Below are 23,702 nucleotides of genomic sequence, written 5' to 3'. Positions count from 1 at the left end.
CTTAAGGGAATACAGATTTAATTTATTAAAAAGCATATTTTTCAGGAAAATATGGTAATGAAGAGGAAAGTGTTGTTTTGGGTTTTTTTTGAGGGGTGGGGGTGGTTTTTAGAGTGTATGGATTAGAGTTCTGGCCACATCTACTTACTGAGAATTTTCAAAGGTTTTATTTCATAAACAGGACAGGACCAACTCAATATTCCCCATCCAGATTTTCTATTTAGATTTCTAGCATTCAGTGTGTTATATAAGCTTATCAAGCTTTCAGTTCTTGACAGTATGATGCAGCTGATATGTCAGAAGTCTTTTGGGTGGTTTTCCTGTTTCTGTTTGGAATAAAGTTACAAATGTTTTGAAATTAAGATGAGGAAGCGAAAGGTTGTGACTGAGCATCATGATTTTGGCACAGGAGGAGATGCAGCCATTGGGAACTGGATTCCAGAAGGATGGCTGGAGTTAACTTAGACGCCTGTTAATTTTAGCCATTAGATTTGACTCATTGCTATGCTTCTCTCACACATCCAATAAACTCTTAGCTAAAGCTGAGTTGAATTGATGGTAGGTACTGATTTTGAAATGTTCAAGAACATGGCTTCCCATTTTCAAAATAATATTCCTGCTGCTTTAATAATATATTAAATCAATAAGAGTATTTGGTGTCCCAAATGGATCATATATTAAATGGGCAACACAAGCCTAAAAAATAGATGAGAGCGCTGAGGCCAGGCATGACATCTGGAATGTGATAGAAGGCAATTCTAAGTAATTTATTTTTTCATTGTCAAAATAAAAATAATTATACTGGCTTGGGGATGTCAGTAAACCTATCTGTCAGAAGGGAGAAAAGAGGAGTAGGATCAGAAACAGCTTCAAAATGGGTTTTCTCCATGGATCTCCACTTGCATGTTAGCCTGAGGAGGAAAAATAGCAATGTTTAAGAATAAAATGGGCACAGTAAGCTTGTTCATATTCTGCCCATGTCAGACCTATCCTATATGCCTTTTTGGCAGCTCGTTTTATGTGGTATAATACAGGCCACGGGATTTTCTCTGCCTGTCTCTGGGCCTGTTCCCATTCCCCCTTGCTGCTGAGGTGTTCCAGTGAAATATTGTTATTATCTGTGTGAATTGCACAGTCCTGGCTCTGTAATAGCTCAGGAAGGAGCTCCTGTAACAGCCTCTTCCATGTCCTTTCCCACAACAGATATTCTGATGAGGTAAGGAGGCATGAAAATAAATCACAGATTCAAATCACAGAGAAGGAACTGAGGGATAACATATTACAGAAACCAGTGGGGAAGAAGACAAGAGGAGGAGAGTGGTTCACATGGTCCCATGGGGCTTCGAGGAATAGGGGATTCCAGAGGGGGAGATCCAGGCAGGGGATTGGCACAAGGGAAGACTGACAACTTAATGGGAAGGGGAACAGAGAACATTTGGGAACAAGGGGCAGGTATCAGGGTGAGCTGGCAGCCAGGGTAGGAGGGCACAACTGGGTCTAAACTATTAACATAGGAGTGGGGGGGATGTGCAACTTAGCAATACCTCTGTATACCTCTATGTATCAATTACCTATGTAATTGATATAATGAATTTTATATATATATATATATGAAATATAATGAACAAAAATGCAACAGTCAATTACAAAGATATTTGGGTTGTTCTACTGAATGATTACAGGAGATTTAATCAGCTTGTGCAATAACAGCACAAAAAGGGACAGTTTCTCATTCTCTTTTTTGCTTTTTAAGTCTCCAAGATGCATGGAAAGAGGGAAAGTGGGGATAGAGGAGGTTTTGGCTGCATCATTCTCCTTCTGATGAGCTTAGCAACTGCATGTGCTTCCAGCTCTCATGGGAAATGTTTAAAATAAAAAATTACTTTCTACAGCTGTTTGATAGTGCCTCACCTCTCAGAGAATGAAAGAGGATGTGTTAACAGAGGTTAGGAGATGCATTTTGCAAGACCACTTTGTGGCAAGTAGAGAGCACATTACACTGCAGCTGTGCTACAGTGAGTCAGGTTGCTCGGGATGTGCTTCCCTGGGAGACAGATCTGTGGCTCTTACTTTGGGAGATTGCTAGCATGCTCTGGTTTTTTAAACTGAGTATCTGGTGAATGACAGTTTGTTTTGAGACCTATTCAGGGAGTAAAGAATGAGGAACACCGTCATCTTTGACATCAGAAAAATCAGAACCAAAAAAATAAAATTCTACGGTTTTATAAGACTTGGTCATGGATAGAGGTGGCCTAGTACAATGTTCTCTAGAAGTTTCAGTAACTGGGACACTCAAGGCATCCTGGGCATTGGTGGTAACTGCAAGGCATCAGGGTTAACACATAATGATGTAATTGTGACTCTGACTGGAGGAGGATTTTTCCCTTACTCATTCTCTATTGTGGTGAGCAAATCATGGTTGTGTGTACCACGACACTTTGACATGCTACTGAAATAGTTTCTGATGCATTTTAGAGAAGGTCAGATTGTCTACAGACAGAAAATAGAAAAAGATATTAAGAGAAGGTGATCAAACACTTCATTACTAGCTCTGGTGAAGTTCTTTCAGAACAGAGTGAAGAAGAAAGAAATTACATATTTGTGAGCTTTTCCTTTTTGCTAGAAATGCAAAGGTCTATAGTAGATTGTTTATTGGGGGAAAGGCATAGAAAGTAAATGGTCCAATAGAAATCCTACACAGAGGTAGTGCAACTCTTTCCATTCCAGTCTAGATAAAAATTTCTAATAAAAATTGAGTTTAGTAATAACCTGTGTCTGTTATTCTATTCTGCTTCATGCAGCTCACCTTCATGCTGACTGTTAAATCTCTCCCTGCTTGATTGTTTTTAAAATGTGATTCCTGTTTTAGGACAGGGAGAGTTCATTTTACTTTTGTTTCAGTGTTTTGTAATAATAACATGGGTTACTGCTTTATTGTAAAGGTTATTGAAAGAAACTTGAAAATTTCTGTTCTGTGCTATAGGGGTTTTTACTGGCTTTTTCCTGCCTTCTTGGATATGGGAATAATTCTGCTTATTAAGACTCCACTCACATTTATTATTTCTATTGACATTTTCCTGTGGTAAATGAGAGGTCTGGCTCACAAAAGCTAGAGGAATGGAAGATTTGGGCTCTTATCTTACTACTTCTGTAAGAATTACTAAATAAGCTGCAATCATAATACTTCGTCCTGTAGATTGTTTTGACTTTCACATTAGTTTTTAACTCAAGTAGAACTTTTTTCCTCCAGAACAGTAAAAATACCTTCCACTCAGTTTCCTGGAATAGACAATTAATGGGTAATATTCTTACTTGGTGGTATTTTGTAAGAAGGGAGGATTTTGAAGAAATCAAATACACAGAAACCATGGTTTAAAACATGATGAAATTACTGCATTTTCTGAGTGAACTCATTATCCAGAGCACAGGCTCCTAACAGAGAGAGGTGCATGTTGTGTCAGCATCACCAGCTGGCATCCCCATGGAAGTCAGTTTCCAGGAACCAGAAGTTGCTGGAGGTTGGCTCCTGCAGATGTTTTGGAGGAGAGGGTTGCTGTCTTGTAAGAGCCACACAACAGAACGTTTTGACACAGGATGAAACAAGACACTGTTCTTCCAAAGATAGGTGTTGGGCTAATGCAGTTGTTACTCTGTTAAGGCATGTAAAAGTAGCCTGGGGCAAAGTTCATATTATTTTATCTATAATAATTTGTACTTCCTTATTTCTGTGTTTTAGATGCAACATTGCCTGCACAGTTGGTGCATGGATGCATATTTTGTGAAGATACTCCCTTTTTTCTCTAGGACTTCAGTTAATTAGGAACTGTATCTTTATATTCCTGGAATAAAAATTGTTAATATAGGGTATGCTTACAGTGCAGTGTATGTGTTAGAGCTAAGCATGTTATTTTAGGTAGTGAGAACTGATTAAAAACCCACCAAATGCATGTGTCTCCTTAGAAAATTCTAGCTCTCTTCCGTAGTTTGAGAGTCTGTATTTAATGTGGTGTAATATCAGAACAACTGGTTTAAAAATGTTTTGTATATATGATTTATGCAGTGTGACTTGGATGGTAATAATATTAATTTTTAAGGGAAAGGAAGTGAAATAATTCACTTTTTATTTCAATGCTGAAATTTGAATGAAGTAGACATGTAATTTTCCCAACCAGAATAAGAAACTTGTTTTGCAAAATATTTAAAAATAACTTTCATGTTTTCAGTGATGTTTAGTAAAGCAAAAGGACTATAAACTCTGGATAAGTGGAGGAGATGTACTAACTTTATTCTAAGGTTGCTTGTTTCATACTGCTGATCATGGTCATATTGTTTCATTTTCTGTAATTTGTGTAGCATATAGTATTCTCCCTTTTATTTATTTATTTTGAAAGGGAGAAGTGAAGTGAATGCTGAAAGACAAGGATATATTTCTCCGTGATAAAATATTAAAATTACCAAGTGCTCCTCTGAGCTCTTCTGCCATTTTATATAGGTGTTATTTTCTAGAGAATAACCTATTGCTTCAGAGAAAGGTTTGGATTATTTCAGTCTAAAGCTGAGGTTATTGTAGCAGATTTTACTGCAGTTTGATGTGTGCTTTTTGCAAGGATTTAAATTACGATGATGTTATGGCTGAATTTTGGACACAGTGACAGAATAGTAGGAAATGCTATCTCACTTAAAGAACAATTTATAGAGCTACATATATAGCAGTATAGCAGAAGATGGAATGGAACTCTGCAGGAAAATTCTGATTCTTCTGAGACAGATTTCTTTTACCATGAAATAAGAGGCCAGCTCTCTGGTCTTCCGTGACTCTTTCCTGCTGGCACAATAGGCTGTACTTCAGCAGAGAAATGCAGAACATCTTCCCAAGAAAGATCAGAGGCATATAGGTTGTAGTTTCCTCTTAAAAATCTGGTATGCTTCTTTTAACAAACAATGTCAGCAACAACAAAACTTAATGAAGTCAAATTTTCTGTGTGGGTTCTGACTCCCTGTGTTTTATCAGCTACAAAAGTTTTTTCCTCTCTTGTATTACATTTAGATAATGCTTTAGTATCATATCCTTTGTATTCTTAACTTGTATTATGGTTATGCCTTTCAGCTTTGACAAATACATTTAGTGCTTTCAGAGAGCACCTTACTGTCTAAGGATTGTACACTACAGAAACAAGGGGAAAATGTCTACATGTCATTAGATAACAAGTTCCAAATGGAGTAAGAAAAGTGAGCTGTTGACACTTAGGTTGCAATACTCAGGAAATGTTGAGGAGTAGTGTTAGAAGAGAGCATATTACAGATTCTGGGTAGTACATGTATATTGTTTCATCTCAGAGATATCAACATCAATAAAACAGCTGTTCTTTTTTTCCTGTGAAACTACACTGAGACTCTATATGCTGTTTACAGTTAAAAGTTTATAGCTGATTTATGGTTGAAAGATTCAGTAGCTGAATGTTTAGATTTAAAGTTGAATTTTTAGAAATGTTACTATTGTTTGGAGTTTCCTATGGCCAACTTTTAACCTATGATCACACAAGGGAAGCTTTTCTTCTCTGTGAATAAGCAGAAGGAGGAAAAATACTGTGAATTCTCTAATTAGCAATATATTTACTTTATTTAAAAGTAGATCTATTAGTATGTCTATCAACCTTGATATACGTTTAAATCTAATGTTATCATCCAGAAGATGGATTTATCCCAGTGATGTTTTGTTCCCAGAATTTCCAGATATTTAAAATTGGTTCTGCTGGCTGCTGCTGTCACAGGTATTTCCAGCTGTCATGAAATGGAGGAGAAAACTGGAGGAGTTTTCTCAAGAGCAAAGGTGAACAGTGGGTTTAGCTGCAGTACATTATTTCATTATCTACTTTAGAGAGTTCCTGACTCTCAGTCACCTCATACAAGAGAATTCTTACAAAGTCCTTGATAAAGAGATTCAGTCTTGTCACTGTGAGCTCTGGATAGCTCCTGATGCTCTTAATGCGGAGTCAGTCAGCTTACAGATACACAAATCAGAAGCAGAATTTCACTCTGCTTTCAACAGGATATATGTGCATACATTTGGAGAAAGAATTAGTTTTTGTATTTTCCTGGGCTTCATCTCTTTCTTTGACTCCATAGGATCATGATCTGTTAAGGATAGAACAGGATGGTGTTACAGAGTTCTAGTACCACCACTCAGCTCAGGAGAGCTATCTGAAATTGTCACCCTCTTGCCCATCATTTCTGTGTGTCTGTAAACCTGTAACTACAGGTCAGGGCTGCCTCCTTCCAGGGCAGAGAGAAGTTTCTCTTACTGCTTATTCTCCACAGCTTTGCAAAGCCATTGCAGCTCCAAGAGGGAATGAGATTCTGTCCATCTCCACCTGTTACTGCTCTCCTCTCTTCTAGTGCTGCTTTTCCTTCACTATATCAGAACTGTTTAAGTTGCTATTTTGAATTTCAAATCCCACATGTCAGAAAAGCAAAATCTAGGGTTTTGGAAAACTATCCCCTGCATAGAACTGAAAAATAAGACCTACTAGCACTTCTGGGATACTATCATAATACGGGTATTATTTTCTGCCTCACTTTGAGTTTGGAAATATTTAAAGAAGTTCTTTATGGCCTTCACGTTTGGCCTCTGAAAGAAGTAGTGAGAATTTCCAACTCTTATTTGAATCACAAACCCTCCAAAGATTTGTAGGTAATCAGATTTTCAGCTTTCTCAGAGTTTATCTGAATTTTTTTGAATTATTGACCGCAAACTTTGCTTTCCCTGCAAGTCAGTTGTGGTGCAGATTTTTTGCAGTGTAGCTGTGCTTGTTTTAACACATGAAGTTTTCTCGAGGTCTACTTCATAATACTTTATTTAGTTGGTTTAGTGGTGCTTCAGGGTTTGCTTTTTCTGTGATTCATAATCAGTCTACATTCAAAATGTAGTTCATAAAAGAGGAGGATGAAAACTCATTTTCATTGTTAGGAATCATAAAATATCACAAGGTTTTTCTTTAGCAACAGATGAAAATGAGAGATGAGATGAAAAGATGAGTGTATGAGAGAGACAGTTCTGTGATGTTTTTCATTTCATGTGGTGCTTCTCTGAGTCCTGTTATTGTTTATCATCCCTAATGACTGCAGTGCCTTGAATCAGAGTGTTGTTTTTTTAAAAGCTTTCACTTTTTCATTGTTTGTTCTCAAGGTTACATTATACAAAACACAATATTATATTTTTTGCACTAGTACAGGCTGTATAAAAATACTTTTAATCCTGTTGTGAAAATTGAAACAGCTCTGCTCTGGGGGAGAGGCTTTGGGCCTGTTTCAAGTGTTCCCAACTTCTAAAATGAGCTGCTGTTTCTTCCTCTGCCTGAAAAGATATGGTTCATGTCTCTTGCCTTTAAAAGTATTCTAAGGTGGTAATTCTTGCACTCTCATGCTCTAATTTGATTTAGCTAATCACCATGAATTTCAAACCACTAAAAATTACCAAAAGGTAGTTTTGCTGTTTACATAATTATGAGGATGAAAGAGAACTTTTTCGACTTTACTATAAATGTGAGAAGCCAGGCTAAAAATATGAGTAAGGTACGAGGAGAGGAAAGGGCAGGCTTCTGATTTTATTTCAATGGATTTGCATTAGGGATAAAAAGAAACAAGCAAGTTGAATTAAATACATTATTCAATGTATTTTTCCTTTTTTTTCCTTTACTTTCTGGTGAGGCAGGGCATTTTGTCTTTTAATGATTTGCTAATGTTCCCTACAGAGCTTTTATCCCAGCTGTCTGCAGCCTTTGGCCCCTCTCAGATTTTTGTACCAAAAATCCTCAGGAAATGTGTGAGAATTGTGAGTTGTCCATTCCATCAGTGTGAACAGACACTTTGCTGAAGGTAGCATTGGCTGGGGGTTGTCTCTGTGTGGAACCTTTGGATCTAGTAGACTTTGGTAGGAAGTGTTTAGTGCAGAGAAAGCTATGAGAAAAATTAGTAGTCAACCACGTTAGCTTTTACCACAACTCTTTTGTGCATTTAAACCTTGGCTGTAAGTCTGTGCTCTGCCTTTTCCTCTATGGACTGCTGAAACTCTTGTAAAACTCCTGACTGTAATATACAGGTAAGTATGGAAACACTGATGAAATCAAAACATCAAAACCTCCCACAAAAAACCCAAACATAATCCAGCAAAAAAAAAAAAAATAGCTGTAATTTTTTTCTGGTCTCACTATACCTTTCTTCAAGGCTGTCCCAAAATAATCATTCTTACATTGATACTGGAACAGGGCAATTTCTTTGATTTTTCTTTAAATTTAAAAATAAGGAACCAAGTATGAACTGTCAAGAGCTTTTTTTACCAATATGTGCTGCTGCTTGCTCCATTTGCACTTGATATCAACACACATGTATTCCTCAGCAGTCTGATTTTGTTAAAAGCTGGAAGGCTTTCACTGAGTGGTGTCAAAGGAGTCTCTTTCCCTATGGTTTTGTCCCACTCCAAAAAGCTTTCTTGTGAAGCATCTCTGGTAACACACACTGATTCGAAACATATTTTCTAAAGTGATTCTATGAGTACCCCTGTATGGAATGAAGAAAGAACTTGGTGCCAAAAGCTGTTCCTTTTCTCCAAGAGACCAATAGGATAGGACAGTAAGCATACTTAGGAAGATTCTTAAGTGCCTTGCAGAAACAGTTGCTGCAGTCAATTTTGAGTGAATTTTGACCAGGCAACTGTAATTTTCTGCCGCTAATGAACACTTTTTATGTATTCAAGGAGAAAGAATAACATCTATCAAATAAAAGAGGTCTCTGAAGGGTTTTTATCAGGACTAAGAATGTACAAGAAGTTTTTGAATTGTTATTGAACATTCCAAATATCTACTGTGAAAGGCCAGTAGTAAACCTCATACATGAGACAGGATTTTGAGAAGGAAACTGTTGGGCACCCATCTCTCATCAGTACTTTAGAAAGACATTGATTCTGTAATGCCTTAGTGTTTGCATGTGTTGTAAGCACTCCATCTACTCCATCTTGGGTCCTATTGTGGAGATCATCATCTTGGATTTTACAATTTGAGCTAATTCATTTGGTCAGCCTTTCAAAAGCTTATACAAGTGGCTGCTTCCCAGTGCTCTCATTTTTTTAATGGTGTGGAAGCAGGTTCCCCAGGTGCTTTGGCGAGTCAGCTGTGCTTAACACACAGCAGAAAATACTTGTGTCAAGGGGAAGCTGTGCATGAGCACCAGGCTGGGATAACATCCACGGGACAGCATTAGTTACAAGCAAGCAGCAGACATGGTATCCAAGCAAAACCAGGCAGAGCATCAGTTATGTACAAACACAGTTTCTTCTTTCAACAAGGTGTGACCTAGGAAAGATTGGGTAAGGCACATTAACAAACTCTCCTCTTTCCTTCCCAGAATTACAACAACAGCTGCTTGTATGATGGACCTGCGGAGATATCCACTAGATGAGCAGAACTGCACACTGGAGATTGAAAGCTGTAAGTACTTCTGCAAATCCTACTTATTCTGTGGTCAACTGCTTTAGAGTTTATATTTCTATTGGGTTCTGTTTTTTTCAGGTTCTGTTCAGGGGGTTTTTTGTTGTTTTGTTTTGGTTTTTTTTTACATGTTACTAACCCAGTTGTCTTTCTGTCTGATGATGTTTAGATCCTTGTAAACACATGCAAAAAAAATAGCTTTCCAAATGTATTAGTAATTTGTGGCACAAGGATTAGCAAAAGTTGTTCTGTGCTTTGATGGACAATTTACAGCTTTAAAAGTCTCATTCAAATGCCTTGTTGGAGTTCATGTGAGGAGCACAAGGATTATTATCAGTTCTTTATCCTCCTTTACTGCTGAACTGTGTGGCAGCTTGTTTCCATTTATAAGTGAAGGCAAGAGGTTAGAATTGTCCTTGAAATAGGTGTTTTGTTTTTTCCTAATCACTGTGCTGTAGTTAAACTTTCAATGCATGTAAACAGCCTGTTTATATATACTGATTGTGTCTATTGAACTTTTTATCTACATAAAAACTTGTGAAATAAAACCTCTTTTTCTCTGAAAAAGATTAATGATCACTTTTATAATGACAATATTGCAAGCAAGTTATTTAACACTAATTAAGATTATATCAGAATTTTCAAGATTAATGTCACATTTTAATATATGGTACATGAGTATGTGTGTTTTTAAAATAAGTTGTGTATTATAAAATATGTGGGATTTCTGTGTTTAATTTGTGGTATAGTCTGGTAAGAACTCAGTACAGCTGAACTTCTTTTTGAGAAAACATTTAAGAATGTCTTTATGTTTGTGTCCAAATTTCATTCATTTTACTGGAATTTGCAGATATGCATCTGACACCATTGCCTGAAATAATTTCCATGCATAAGGAAGCCAAGGAGACTATCATTAAAATTCTGTGTACTGGTATTCACAAGCAGCAAATGGTCTTTGCACTGAGAGTCGATAAAATCTAGTTTGTTTGGGGTTTTTTTGTAGTTCAGTGTAGAATTTCCATTGACAGCATTTGATTCAGAATCTCATACCTGCAGCCAGCTCTTATACAGCCAGGATATAGGTAGTGTACATATATATATATATATATATATATATTAGGCTGATTATAATGTGTGAGAAAACTATTGGCATAATTCAGGCTTACAGAGATTTTTATTGAGAAAATTTTTTCTATGACAGTGTCTTTTAATTTTTTTTGTAACAAGGACCTGGTTTTTTTTTTCTATTTTATAACTGCATGTGTAAGGTGGCAAGCTGGAGAGTCAGAGGAAGTCCTTTCTCTCTGTTTACAGCATTGTTTAAACGGCCAACAAGATCTTGCCATCTCTCTGCATTGCTGAAATGACTAAGTCTTATTGGGATTCACAAACTAGATATCCCTCCTCTCTTCCTTTCACAACCCGATCTGGAAAATATTCCCAGAAAATACCTGTCAGGTCAGTCCTTAGGCAAAGCAGAAATTTAAATTGTGTCTCTGCTTTTCAATGAGAGCACCTATTCTCGTTCAGACTTAGAATGTGGGACTTATAAATTGAAATTTCCCTTTTATCTGATTTAGAGCGGAGATTTGATGCAGATCACTTATCTTTCAAGAAAAATTCCTAAAAACTGAGATATTGAGCACTCAAAGTTGTTGTTCCACTTGGTATGAAAACTTAATGCTCATTATATCGTAGAAAGGATAGAAGTTGAATTTACCATAGAAATTGGAATGCCTAGAGCAGAGGTCATTTGTGGATTTGGGAGCTCTGTTGCAGCATCAAAAAGATAAAATGGATTTAAATTGGGATATATTTAAATAAATGTAGCCAGCCTGTCTTTCATTGCCATAATAAAGTCCACTAAATGTGGATAAAGTAACACTTGAACTGTGTTTTGAAGTACTGTCATGCTACTTTAGAAAATGAGTGGTCTTCATAATCATCATTTGGTCCTGATGAAAGCCTGTCTGTCTACTCTTCATGAATCACTTCAGGCAAAAATGCTGGTAGGTAGATGGGCGCAGTGAATAAGAATGAAAGTGACTTTCTGAGTCATTCAGTGCAGTTGCTGAAGTCATAATCACTTTTAAGAAGTGGATAAGCTCCATGCCTGAAGAAGGTTGGTTTCTTGCCCTACTGATGCTGTTGAATGCCTGTTTCACCACTGTTTTCTTATAGTAGTTAGATATTCTGTAAATTCTACCCCAAGTGTTTTCATGCCTATGAAGGCATGAAATTAATACTCACTGCTTGGGCCTAAAATTTTTTTAAATTAACTTCTCTGGCCCTCCTGGAACCTTCATAACACAGTTAATGAAAACACTTGTAGTTTCTCATAGACTTCATTTCATGAAACTGAATATTCCAGTTTTTAGCTTTCTCATGCAGGAGAATGTTAAGAGAAGTGCAGAACTGGCATTAGTTCTTCGTTAGGAATAACTAGTACCATAAATAGTGTCCCAGATGAAATCTGTATTACACTAGGGTATTAATCCTGCCTTTCTCCATCACTGCATATCACAGGTGAGAGTCTTTTCTGGAACACTACAGTAAGGTCTTTCCCTTCCTTGCTCATTTTCCAGCAGTGGATTCTTTCTAGCTTTTTGAAGAATTTTTTTGCATAGTGCTAAGAACACATGACTTGGCATTTCATAACACTGTTCACATAAATCAGTGTTCTTAATATTGCTACAGTCCTCAAGGTTATCCACTTCTTGTTATATTTGTTCTGATCATCCTTGGTCCTAAAAAAGCCTGCTGATTTTGTTTCACTAAAAATTTCATCAACACACAAATACTAGAGAATATTAATGTCAAGAAGGAAGAGCTTTTCTTACAGTTATTCTCTGTATTGAGCACAACCTTTCAGTGCAGTACAATTTCCTACACACCTTTTACATATCTTTTATAACTGTCTTTTCTTAATTAGTCTTATACCAAATACTTCTATGAAATCCAGTTTAGATATACATTGTTTAAAAAAGGAGTTATTGTCAAGTCAGGTGATTTGAGTTGTAATTAGAGATTTTTATCCCATTTCAATACATGTTAATGTCTGAAGTCCTTCCATTTTTTCTCTGCTTCCCCTTCCTTTCTTCCTTTCCTCCCCTCATGCTCTTACTGGTGCCAGAGTTGAATACCTTCTTAAATGCCTGGGCTGCTTTTTTTCTTCATATCATAGTGTTTACTGAAATTTGTGGCCAATATCAAATTTTTGTTAACCTAGATTTGCATAAATATAGATTAATTTGCAAATTAGAAATTCTTATGAAAAGGGTTGTATATAAAATATAAAACATGACATAGAGGGTGTGATGTCATCTACTAAGATAAAAGAGAGCATTTTTCATATTTGTCTAGGGCAGTTTTAGTGAGATGCTGAAAGTGTAAGAGAGGACTATTTCCTATTAGTTTAAAAAGTATCAGTTTTGAGAAATGAAATCCTGTTTTTTTCCATGTATAGCTAGTTGCACACTGAGGTCCTTAAAAAGCAGAGACTTGTTGAATATTCAGTTTTTCTAAGATGCTTCTAAACCTCTGGGCAATCATGCCCAAGGTGGTCTACTCTGAGATCTTCTACTTCTCCCTTTCTTTTTTTTTTCTCCAACATACTGAACAGCAGGGTTAGAATACCAGAGAGAAATAATTTTTTTAGTTTCCCAACTTTCAGGCAACAGAGTTTTATTCTTTTTTATTTGAATATTGACTTAATTCAATAAATACCTGTCTGTACTGCACCCTACCTCTGCCACTGCAGTTTGTATTTCTGAGTTTCTGATGATTCTTGAGAATGATTTTATTTCTCTGCTGTTTCCTGCCTCTCTGGAATTGTAGCTGTTGAAAGGAATGTCTCAGCTAATCATCCATAAGCCTAGTGAGAGCTCAAAGGCAATAAGAAGTACAAGGCAATTTGATGAATACTTCATATTGCTATAAACTAATAAAATATCATATTGCACATTCTCAGCCTAACAAATTATTGTGATTCTTTTGAATATTTTTAAATGCAATTTTTCAAGATTCATCTGGTACATCTGGACCTTTGTCCATTTCAATTATGTGGTGCCACATAAAGAAAAAAATTTACTTCAGTTCCTTCTTATTTTGTTTCATAAGGGGCTCGGCTTGGCTATATTTATGTTATACTGAGGTAGAATTCAGAATCTGCCTTGTGACAGCAGGTTGCTGGGTTTTTTCCCATTACTTTGTTGCTGTGGAACAAATGAGAATGCAGTGAGTTTCTCCTCTGAAGCATATCCTCAGAAACACTTTCCATAGAGTATAAACGAAGTGGCATTAAAGAAGCACATCAAAGCCTTGCTATTGGAGGCCTTGGCAGACAGGGAGCTCCCCGTGTGGCTGTACTGACCAGGGAAAAGCACTCACAGGCAGGGGGAATGCTTTGCTGATGAATGAGAAATAATTGTTTTCAGGACATTTAATTTATGTAAAAGCCTGAGGTGTTCAGAGCAGAAATCATTGGAATTCTTTTTTTTTCTACTTCATGATAAAACCACCAGAGAAGCACACTAGGTTAAAAACTTCCATTCAGTAAGAGAATCTGAAAAAAGCCAGAAACAGAGTCAAAAGAGTATCATTCCTCCCCATGGCAGTGCAGCCCAGTACCAAACACTTTCTAATCAGACCATTTGTGAAAGCTCATCAACAAAAGATAGAGAAGTCATCTTTGTTTGCTCAAGTTGACTTTATAAGAGTACATTTAAGGCACTGAAAAGAAATCAAAGTAGCCTTTTGCTGAAGCTTTGAGTACTTTGCAGATGGCTGCTCTGGCCATCGATCAAAGCTGTAATCAGGTCACACAGGACAAATGTAGAACTCCAGGAGCTGACCAGGCTTTCTGGGTGAGAGGAAAATGTGTTTGATGCCAGGCAGGAAACCGTCGATCCCCAGCAGCGGGGTATTCAGCATAGGAGGATACCATGGCAACATGTGGCTTCCAACAATTACACAGGAAGTGAAAAGCTAAACACATGACTCTTGGGCCACTGACAGCTAGAATTTTAAAAGTTGTTAATTTTTACTTTTTTTTTTTTCCTTAATGTGCATTCCATCCCCTTTGTCTCTTCAGCTTAGTCTGTTTTGCATCATGGCCCTTGCAGAGAGGATATTCCTCTATCTAAGGTAATCTTATCAAAGTGCTCCTTTATTCATCATCATCTCCATATTCAGATTTCCTAATCTGGATTCTGTGCCAATTCAACCTGTACAGCAGTGTGTGGAGGAGAGACATGGGTTGTTTAGCAAGCAGTGATGAATTCCACCTATGTTCATTGCCATTTTGGCACCATCAGCTTCTAGTATGGCTTCCTTGGGACAGGTACTTTGCTCTTTATTTGTCCTTAGTAATTTAATCTCAAGTATGCTGAGAAGAGAAAAGGTATAATTTCAGTGGCATAATGCACACTGAAAATGAACAGGAAATCCTTGACTCCTCTTCAGTGTGGAGATAGGATGATTCAGGAAGAGCTAAAATAATCCTCAGCAGGAGATGATTCTTCTGTCTAGTCTCAAGAGGGGAAGGAAATTTAGATTCACCATCAGTGCATATGATCAGGGTGGGCTGTGTACAAGGGAACCAGTGCTCATCAGGTTTTGATAACACACACCCCCACACCCAGCTGGGGGTTGGGCTCTCAGACTGTAGCTCAAATAACATCTGAGATATATTACCCTACAGGTAGGCAAGAGGGAAGTATTTTCCATTTTTCATTATATCTCAGTACATCTTTGCAGCAGTCTCTGCATTCTGGGAGTTCTCATAGCACAAACAAGGTGATGTAGTGTTTGCAAATGAAGAAAGAATTGTAGAGGAGCTCTGCAACAGACTCTTAATTCTTTCAAGCTACCTGGAGTTAAATCTAAAAGGGAATGCAGTATACAAATATCTAATCTGTGCCAGATATCTAATATCTAATCAGCCCAGACCATACTGGCAGCATAGATTTCCACAGAGAAATTAATAATTTTAAGTGCCTTTTTTTTTTTTATCAGTCTACAGTTGAATATGAGAACATATATAATAAAAAAGACAGAAACAAAAAGTGAATGGTTTTAAAACTTCTAATGCATTTTGTCTTTTATATTCAGTTTGAACAAGAGTAAATTTTTCCTTATTATAAATAACCCTGCATTTTATGAAGGGATCACTGGAAACAAAAAGGGCCCTTTTCAAAAAGTCCATATTCTGAAAATAACAAATGTATTTGCTAAGGTTTGGGAAAAAAAAAAATTACATGTCCAGGAAGGCATCTCTTGAGCAGAAACATATTTTCCAAAAGAAAAGAATATATTTCTAACAAAAGCTCTATAATCTTATATCCAATAATTTATGTGGAAGTTTGGAAGGCAGAAAGGTTAGCACTTTTACAGTCCTGTTTTGAGAAGGTATGAATTTTACAAGGTAAATATTCACCTTTTTTTTTGTTTTATTTTTTAGGATCTCAGTTATAAAATGTTACACTTCAGGCAATTTTTTCTTCTGTAGGTGTGGTATTCTTTTCAGATGCCTTGTAACTGGTGACTTCTTCAAGAAAAGTATTTATGGGTGCTATTGGAAAATTCATGTGATATTGTTACATACCTTAGCTGGATGTTGTGTATGATTTGACTTTATACTTTGTTTTTATTATTTTCCTTGGAGTACACATGTGGTTAGGTCCTTCTTTTAAAAAGGTTTTAGGCCATTAAAAGGGATGGAGGTGGTAGTGAAAGCTAATAATGGCTTATTCTTCATGGTATCAGGTTACTTAAGCAGTCTACTGTCTTTTTCAAAATGAAAGAGTTTCTTCAACATAATACAGCTTTTATGAAATAGTAATATTTATCAGGTGCTGGAATCCCTGGACCTCAGGTCTCTTGCTTTAGAAGACAATGCAAACTGTGACTATCACACGGTGATCGCATGTGAAAAGAAGTGAAATATGTTTCTACTGTAATTTTATTTCCTAAGAAAGAGGGTTTTTTCCATGTATATAACTACAATTGTCTTTTGTTCATCAATTACATTAGAGAATGAATTCAGTTTTTTTAGATTAGTTTTCAAAACATCTAAGGGCAGGAGGGCACTTGTTTGAGTCTGTTATCAGTCTGATCTGTATTTGCCCTTGGTCACTGATAGCAGCAGCTCAAACAGTTAATGCCAGTGCTCTTGCTAATGCTGTTCAGCTCATGATGAATTACTTAAGTGGGGGAAGAATGAAAATGAACATTTGATTCACTGCAGAACTGTGGATTCAGATGAAATTTGACTAGGTGTTTTGGCCTGTTTACAAAACAGCAGCAAGAAACAAAATGAGATCAGCTCTTACCCTGCCCTGGCATAGTGTCCCTTGTTTCCCTATGGACAGTAGTTGGTCTGGGGTGAGATGTGGCAACACTCATTAGGTTCCTTCTCTGAAAAGAATTCAGTTTGCTGCTTGATGAGCAAGCCAAATGACCAGATTGGTGTGCTCTGTCTTTGGGTCACTGATACTTGTCCATTTGTCCTAAGCTTCTAGAATAGGAATTGGAGGTTCATCTCTCAAGTATGACCTTAATCCTCCTCTTTAGCTCTTGTTAAAGAAATGTCTGTATTCTCCAGCAGGGTTGTAATTTTTTTGTTTGGGTGATTTAGTTTTGGTTTTTTCCAAATTTCAAGTTTGTTTTTTTTTTACTTTTTCTTACTGAAATGCAAAATATTGCATCATTGGTCAGTGAACAGGAAAACAATTTCATTGGTTCTGTTTCAGCAAGTAGAAGCCAGGGTGAATAATAAGATCATCTTTAGTTTTGATTATGACATTAGATTTGGGTTGAGGAAGGGTTGACCTTTCAAGCAGGCAAGCCTAGGAAACATTATCTAACTTCGGTGGAATAACAGAGAAGAAATTGAATTAGAAGCAGCATTGTCAAAGTTAAAAATTACAGTCTTTTCATCCATTGATTACACTTTGCTAATGATGAGAGCTTTGTGAAACAGGTTAATTTTGTTTTCATTTGCTCTTGTTATTTGGTACTGCTAGTCAGGCTGATCAAATTCTACCCATATTTAGCAGACACATGCTACTTTCTCTACTGGGTGCAGTACCATTTTCCTATGTCTTAAGTTCATATATTGAACTCAAAGTTAATATTGCTTATGACAGCAGTCATTCATTTTAAAAGAATTCAGCCTTATCCAACTTTTGGCAGTGCTAGGGGAGTTATCCTCTGACTAATTCTTCTCTTCTATCCATCTGACATCACTATAGTTGATATGGGGAAGTGCTACTGCAAATTTACTAGGTTGTTGCATTGGTGTGCAATTGGTGCACACTTGGAAACTATTCTAGTTTTAGAAATGTTTGATACCTATGCCACTTAGAGTATCCAGTGTGTTTTTGACACTCTAAAACTATTTGGATGGAAATTCAAGATATCTTTTCTTACTCTTAGATAAACTTTCTCATGATCTGCATTTGTTCTGAGCAAAAATGGAACACGAATAATAGTTCTGTTGCACTAAGTAGCCTGCAAATGTTTTGTGAATGAACATTTGTAAAGGAAAGGATGTCTAAGTGCTTGAGAGAAATAAAAATTATAGTCTTTATCATTTATGTTGTATTTATAAAAGAGCTGGGGTTTACTTTTGCTCTTATATGATAATGAAGGTGTGGTTTTTTCAATGTTGCTTTTTACATGAGGAAGAGAAGTCACTAAGTAGATTAATATGTACTTATATTTCAAGGTATACTTGAGGAATAATTCAGGATGAAAGGGACCCCAGGAGGTCCTTAGACTAATCTATTTAAAAAACAGTCAGCCAAGTTACTCAGGGCTTTGTGTGGTCTGGTCTAGAAAACCTCCAAGGACAGAGATTGAAAAACCTTCCCAGACAACCTGTTCCAGTGCCTGATCATAACAGTGAAGAAGTTTAATTGAAGTTTTCTATCTGATTTATCCTGTCCCGGGATCCTACATCTGCCTTGCACAATCAGGAATAAGTATTCAGCATTACTGATCTGAAATAGAACTTAAGTGCTGCCTGACTTGCATTGTGAAAAAGTTCTGTGTAACAGAATGACAGTACCATGAGAATGCTCTGAATAAATCAGTGTGTTGTACAATTAGCCTTTTGCTTTAACAAAAAGTTAATGATATAGTTTTTCTTCCATGTATGATCTGGTGTGGTAAAGTCTGTTGCATATCTCTTCAGTTACACAGGTACTATTCCCATTATATAGACTGAAGTGTCTCTGTCACTGCTTGTTATGGTTTAAAAACTCTCAAAGTAAGGGTTCTTTTCCCCTGGGTAATGAGCTCAGAATTTTCATCATGATGTTTGGCTCAGTAACATCTTCCTTGTCACATGCATTTAAAAGGCAATTTTCTATATTCTGTGACTGTACAAACATACAAGTTGTCTTTATTGGGTATGGAGCACAGATATAATTAGTCAGTTTTGCAAGAATGTATTGGAAATGCAGAGATTTGGAACTTGTGGTATGTCGTACTTCTATTCCTCAGCTGCAGAGCAATCCACTATGTGCATTTCCTCTCATGTAAGCCTGTCTCATCTGGGAATTAATGTGTCACTGCAGTCAGTATTCGAGATGTTACCTGAGCCCAGCCAAAAATCTCACATAAAAACAGGATAACATAACAGAAAAACAATGTGGGGCTCAGTACTTGGCTGTGTGTGTAAGAGCACACCTTTGCACTCTGACATGATGTGAGCTGGTACTGTACATTAGAAATGACACCTTGCTAACAATAGGAATCTGCAATTACATGGATGTAATCAAGTACTCTGCTGAATCCAGGAACTTTACTGATGTGTGAAAGTTGATTATTTGAGTATTTGGTGAATTTTGCATAAACTTGCATGTCAGTTTCCTGGTAAAATCACCACTTTTTAGCCAGTTTTCTTAAACAGTTTATTGACAGTCAGCGTACATTAGAAGTGAATATTTGTCCAATATCAGACACAGCTTTATTCAAGGCAAACACAGCTATTGTGTGCTGCTATGGGAACAAGTTTCATAAAAGCACAGCAGGCACCTGAATCTGACTGTGTGGGAGCCCATCACTGAAATCAGGGGACTCCAAGGAACCAACAGTTTGTTGGTGGAAGAGTCGTCCCTTCAACAGCTGACTTCTGGAAGAATGATCTGCACCAAAAAGTTGCACAGACAACCTAAATGATATTGAAATGCTGGTAAGTTACATTTTTGCTTGTGAATTATGTTTTTATTCTTTTGGGGACTTTTTCTGTCTGGATGCTTGTAACCTGTTCCTGACACACAACCTGGGGAAAATTCTGTGAGGGGACAAAGAGTACAACAATAGATTTTTTCATTTTACCTATGGTCCCTCTCTATCTTCTTTTCTTTGCAGACCAAAAATAATTAATATAAAGAGTAACGTTAGTGACTCCTATTCTGTTAGAATTATTGTCATTTCATGGATGGTATCCATGCCAAGGAACTTTTCATTCTCCACATACAGCTTACAGGAACGTGCAGGGGAGCAGAGGTGCATCCAAGTATTGCAAGTGTAATGCCTTTACGCTGTAAATTGTGTATGTTACTGTAGCACAGGTAGGTAGTGGTGGCATTGTGCACATGTACTAGTTAGAGTATTGCTTTCCTTTCAGGTTTCAAGAACAGCTTTCTTCAAGTCCTGCAAGTTCCACAGCATTATAGGTATATGCATGACACTTCTCTCCTGCAAAATCAACCTAACTTCCTATCAAAGTTGTTGTCTTGCTGCCCAAGAAGAATTATCTGTTACTTCTCTCTATTTTTATTCATTTTTGGGAAGATGAAGAACTGAGGTTTACGTTTTGCTGTAATGGCAGAAAAGCTGGCATCTCACTATGTCCAAAATTAGCATTTTACCCTGTGGTGTGCTATGTACAGCATAGCTGGCTCTTTCCTCCCCTCTTTCCCCCCCTCTTCCCCCTCCTCTTTCTCCCCCTCTTTCCCCCCCTCTTTCCCCCCCTCTTTCCCCCCCTCTATCCCCCCCTCTTTCCCCCCTCTTTCCCCCCCTCTTTCCCCCCCTCTTTCCCCCCCTCTTTCCCCCCCTCTTTCCCCCCTCTTTCCCCCCCTCTTTCCCCCCCTCTTTCCCCCCCTCTTTCCCCCCCTCTTTCCCCCCCTCTTTCCCCTCTCTTTTCTGCTTTTCTTTTTTTTCCTTTCTTTCTTTCCCCCTTTCACATTTTACCCCTTTTCCCCTTTCAATGACCCTTTATGTACTGCTGATACTATTGTAGAATTGATTGTATAGGTGTGGGAAAATTGCTTGCATTACAAAAAGACAAGGTGCTTGCTAAATATGTTAACTTTCTTTAAAAAATAAAATGGTGGTTTTAACTTTCGTATCTGTGTGTTTCATTATGAGTATAATGGAATTATGAACACAGCAAAACATGGGAAATATTTGAAATCTGCTGAGAGAAGATGACTGTGAGGTCTGAACTCCTATCAGTTAATTTTTCTAATTTCTACAAACAAAAATTATATATTAAAAATATACTTTTAAAAAGAAAATCTTTATTTTGGATGGGGATTCTTGAAAGTGATGCAAATATGAATAGCATTTGTACTGTGCACATTCCTGTCAATTTGTGCTGCTGAGTGATCCATGAACAGACTTTTAGTCACTTTTTTTGAAGATGAGTCTTTGCAAATGAACAGCGAGTTCCTATTTGCATATATGTACATATGTGCTAGCTCTTATTTGGCCTTGACACTGTGCTCAGGGACACTTTGTTCTGTGGCTGGATGCTAAATTGCTTTTGATTTTAAGGAATTTTTAAAAAGATATTTGATAAATTAGGTCGATATGCCTGTTATATATGCTATGGCTGTAATTTTGCCAGACATTCAATTGTAAAAGCAGGGATGTAATTATCATTTAAGGATGGTTTTCTTAGTTGTAATGGCCACATGAACAGGCAGTATAAAGTGCTTTCATACTTTATATCTTAAAATTACTTGCTTTTACAGGAAGCTCTCTAGGCTGATTAAAACTGCACTTTTTTTTCTGGGTATTAAATCTGCTGTTGGAAGATGAACTTTTTTTGAAAGGGCTGGAGCACGTCTTTCCTGCTTGAGTGTTAGCCAGCACCTCCCACCGAGTCAGGCTTCTCTGACTACTTCTTTGAGTGTGTTTCTTTTTGGACTAGAACAGTGTTATTGTGAATGAATACTGAGATGTTAATATGGATGCTCTAGAGGTGAGTAGGCTGTCAGGTTATACAGAAACAACGTCATTTTGTGATTTTTCTATCTCTTACAGGAAAAGTATTGTGGCTTGGAATGCAGCATGTTTTCCTTAAACAAAAGGCTATCTAGAGCAGCTGTTTGTTCTATGTGTTTGGGTTTTTTTAATATTTTTGCACTTTTGGGGCTTTTTAAAGCCGTCTTTACCTTCAGGGATTTGGATGATTGTGGCAAATGTTTTAGCCAGAAGGTGGAACACGCTGCTCTCACTAGGGAGACTCCAGCTGGGGCTGAAAATACAGCAGTGTCGGTTCCACATGTTCATAAGTCAACACATGAGGCCTCTTGACCAGCCAAAAAATTAACTCAGTCTAAAAAAAATGAGGCAATACCTTGTATTAAGGGTTTATAATTCTATTACTCAGATATATATCCAAATTTCCTAATTTGCTTATGCATAATGGTTATTCCATGAGTGTCTGACCTTTGAAGAAGCTCAGCTCTCAGCTCAAGCGCTATCATCCCTAGTGAGTTGCTCAGAATAGATTGCAAACTGCTTCCATAGGAAGGATGAATGTAAGCCCTAAATAATTATGAGAATGATGACTAGGCAAGCCTTTTAGTTAGATCTTTCCTTATCTAAATTGGTTTTCCAATCATGATAAAAATATCAAAGTATTCTATAAAAATATCTGAGCAAAATATCGGCGTCTGTTGCATAGAGGAAGATAATTAGCAGATAGTGTACATCTGTTCTTATAGAATCAAAGAAGGGCAGATGAGCTGATGTGGAGTTCTGTGTACTTTAACCTGGACTATTTTCAGTCCCTTGGTTGTTTTAGATTTTGTCCACTGCATTGCAGCTGTCTGCAGAAGGCAGATCTATCAATAAGTCTGTGTTATTTCCTATAGTGTGTGTGTAACTTTAAAGTTCTGGTTTTGTTTGTGATGGAAATGGCTCATGTCAATGGAATTTTCTGCTCAATATAGCTAAAAGAGATTCAGAGTCCTTATCTCAGTAAAATCTGATCAAATAAATGTTAACCAAAAGCTTTCACCCTTTAAAGAGGTTTGCATAGGAGATGTTCCCATCTCAAGTCATCATTGCAATTGGAGCATGCAGTCTGAAGTGTGTTTTTTTACCTCTTTTGAGCTGAGTGCTGCTGGTCTCTCATAATACCTGTTACTGTTGATGTGTGGTGATACCCAGAGTCTTTAATAAATGGGCTTATATTCCAGATTTTTGGGAAAATATCATCAACGTATGGAGTTTTACCCATGGAAGCATTCTGCTGTCATCTGTGCAACAGAGTGGCTAAATGAGATTTTTACTATTCAGACAAAAATTTGCGCAGTCTTTTCTTGATGGCTACTCATAGATGTCAAAGGTGTGAGGTCAGTCTGCTCCAATTGCCATCTGGACAAGGCAGGGTTTGGTGCTTTGTGTCATCTCAAGGGGATCCTGCATCCTGTTACTGTTTCCTAAATTTGGCATCAGTGCCTCAGTGTACACAGCATTAAATCCTTCTTGACTGACAGTTCTCAATCTATCAATATAGCAACGTTTGACCATACGGCATTACAATTAAGGGAAGAAATGTAAAAATAAATACTAATTTTAAAAACTGGCCTGGTTCTCAGAATAAATGTTACACTTTAGTTAAACACATTTGAGTAGAGGTTCTCTTTAGTTATAACGGTTTTTGATGAAGAAATTATTGTAGGTTATTTCCTGTGTGTCTGCAGCTAAATTACATATTTTTGCATTTCAAGTTGTTCAAACTAGTGCAAAAAGGCCTTGGGAAGTGTGTGATCAGTTAGATATCTCAGAAATCTGTTTTGTAAGAGTAGATATGCTGGCTTATGGAATGCACATGCTTGTGCTTCTATAAATCTTGCTAATGGTTGAATATTTCATCTAGGGGACAGGGTAATTCATTCCATATCTATTTTTTACCTGTCTGTATGCTCTGTATGACTTCTCTGAAAAATGATGATAGTAAAGAATGAAAAAGTT

The 23,702-nt window shown here is 37.1% G+C and overlaps 1 protein-coding gene across 5 annotated transcripts in view; it reads left to right on the top strand.

Moving 5' to 3' along the window:
* Nucleotides 1–23,702, top strand: part of GABRB2 (gamma-aminobutyric acid type A receptor subunit beta2) — a 139,147-nt gene that overhangs the window by 63,555 nt on the left and 51,890 nt on the right. For all 5 annotated transcript variants that reach the window (XM_088063612.1, XM_088063613.1, XM_005523477.3 and 2 more), the window contains one exon: nt 9,400–9,482. In XM_088063612.1, the coding sequence (XP_087919738.1) occupies nt 9,400–9,482 (83 nt within the window). The remainder of the gene's footprint in view (nt 1–9,399; nt 9,483–23,702) is intronic.

The sequence above is a fragment of the Pseudopodoces humilis genome, chromosome 17 (assembly GCF_049639895.1).
Source record: "Pseudopodoces humilis isolate 2021_Gansu_Grassland_sample_001 chromosome 17, ASM4963989v1, whole genome shotgun sequence".
NCBI lineage: Eukaryota > Metazoa > Chordata > Aves > Passeriformes > Paridae > Pseudopodoces > Pseudopodoces humilis.
This window is presented reverse-complemented; position numbering and strand designations above follow the sequence as displayed.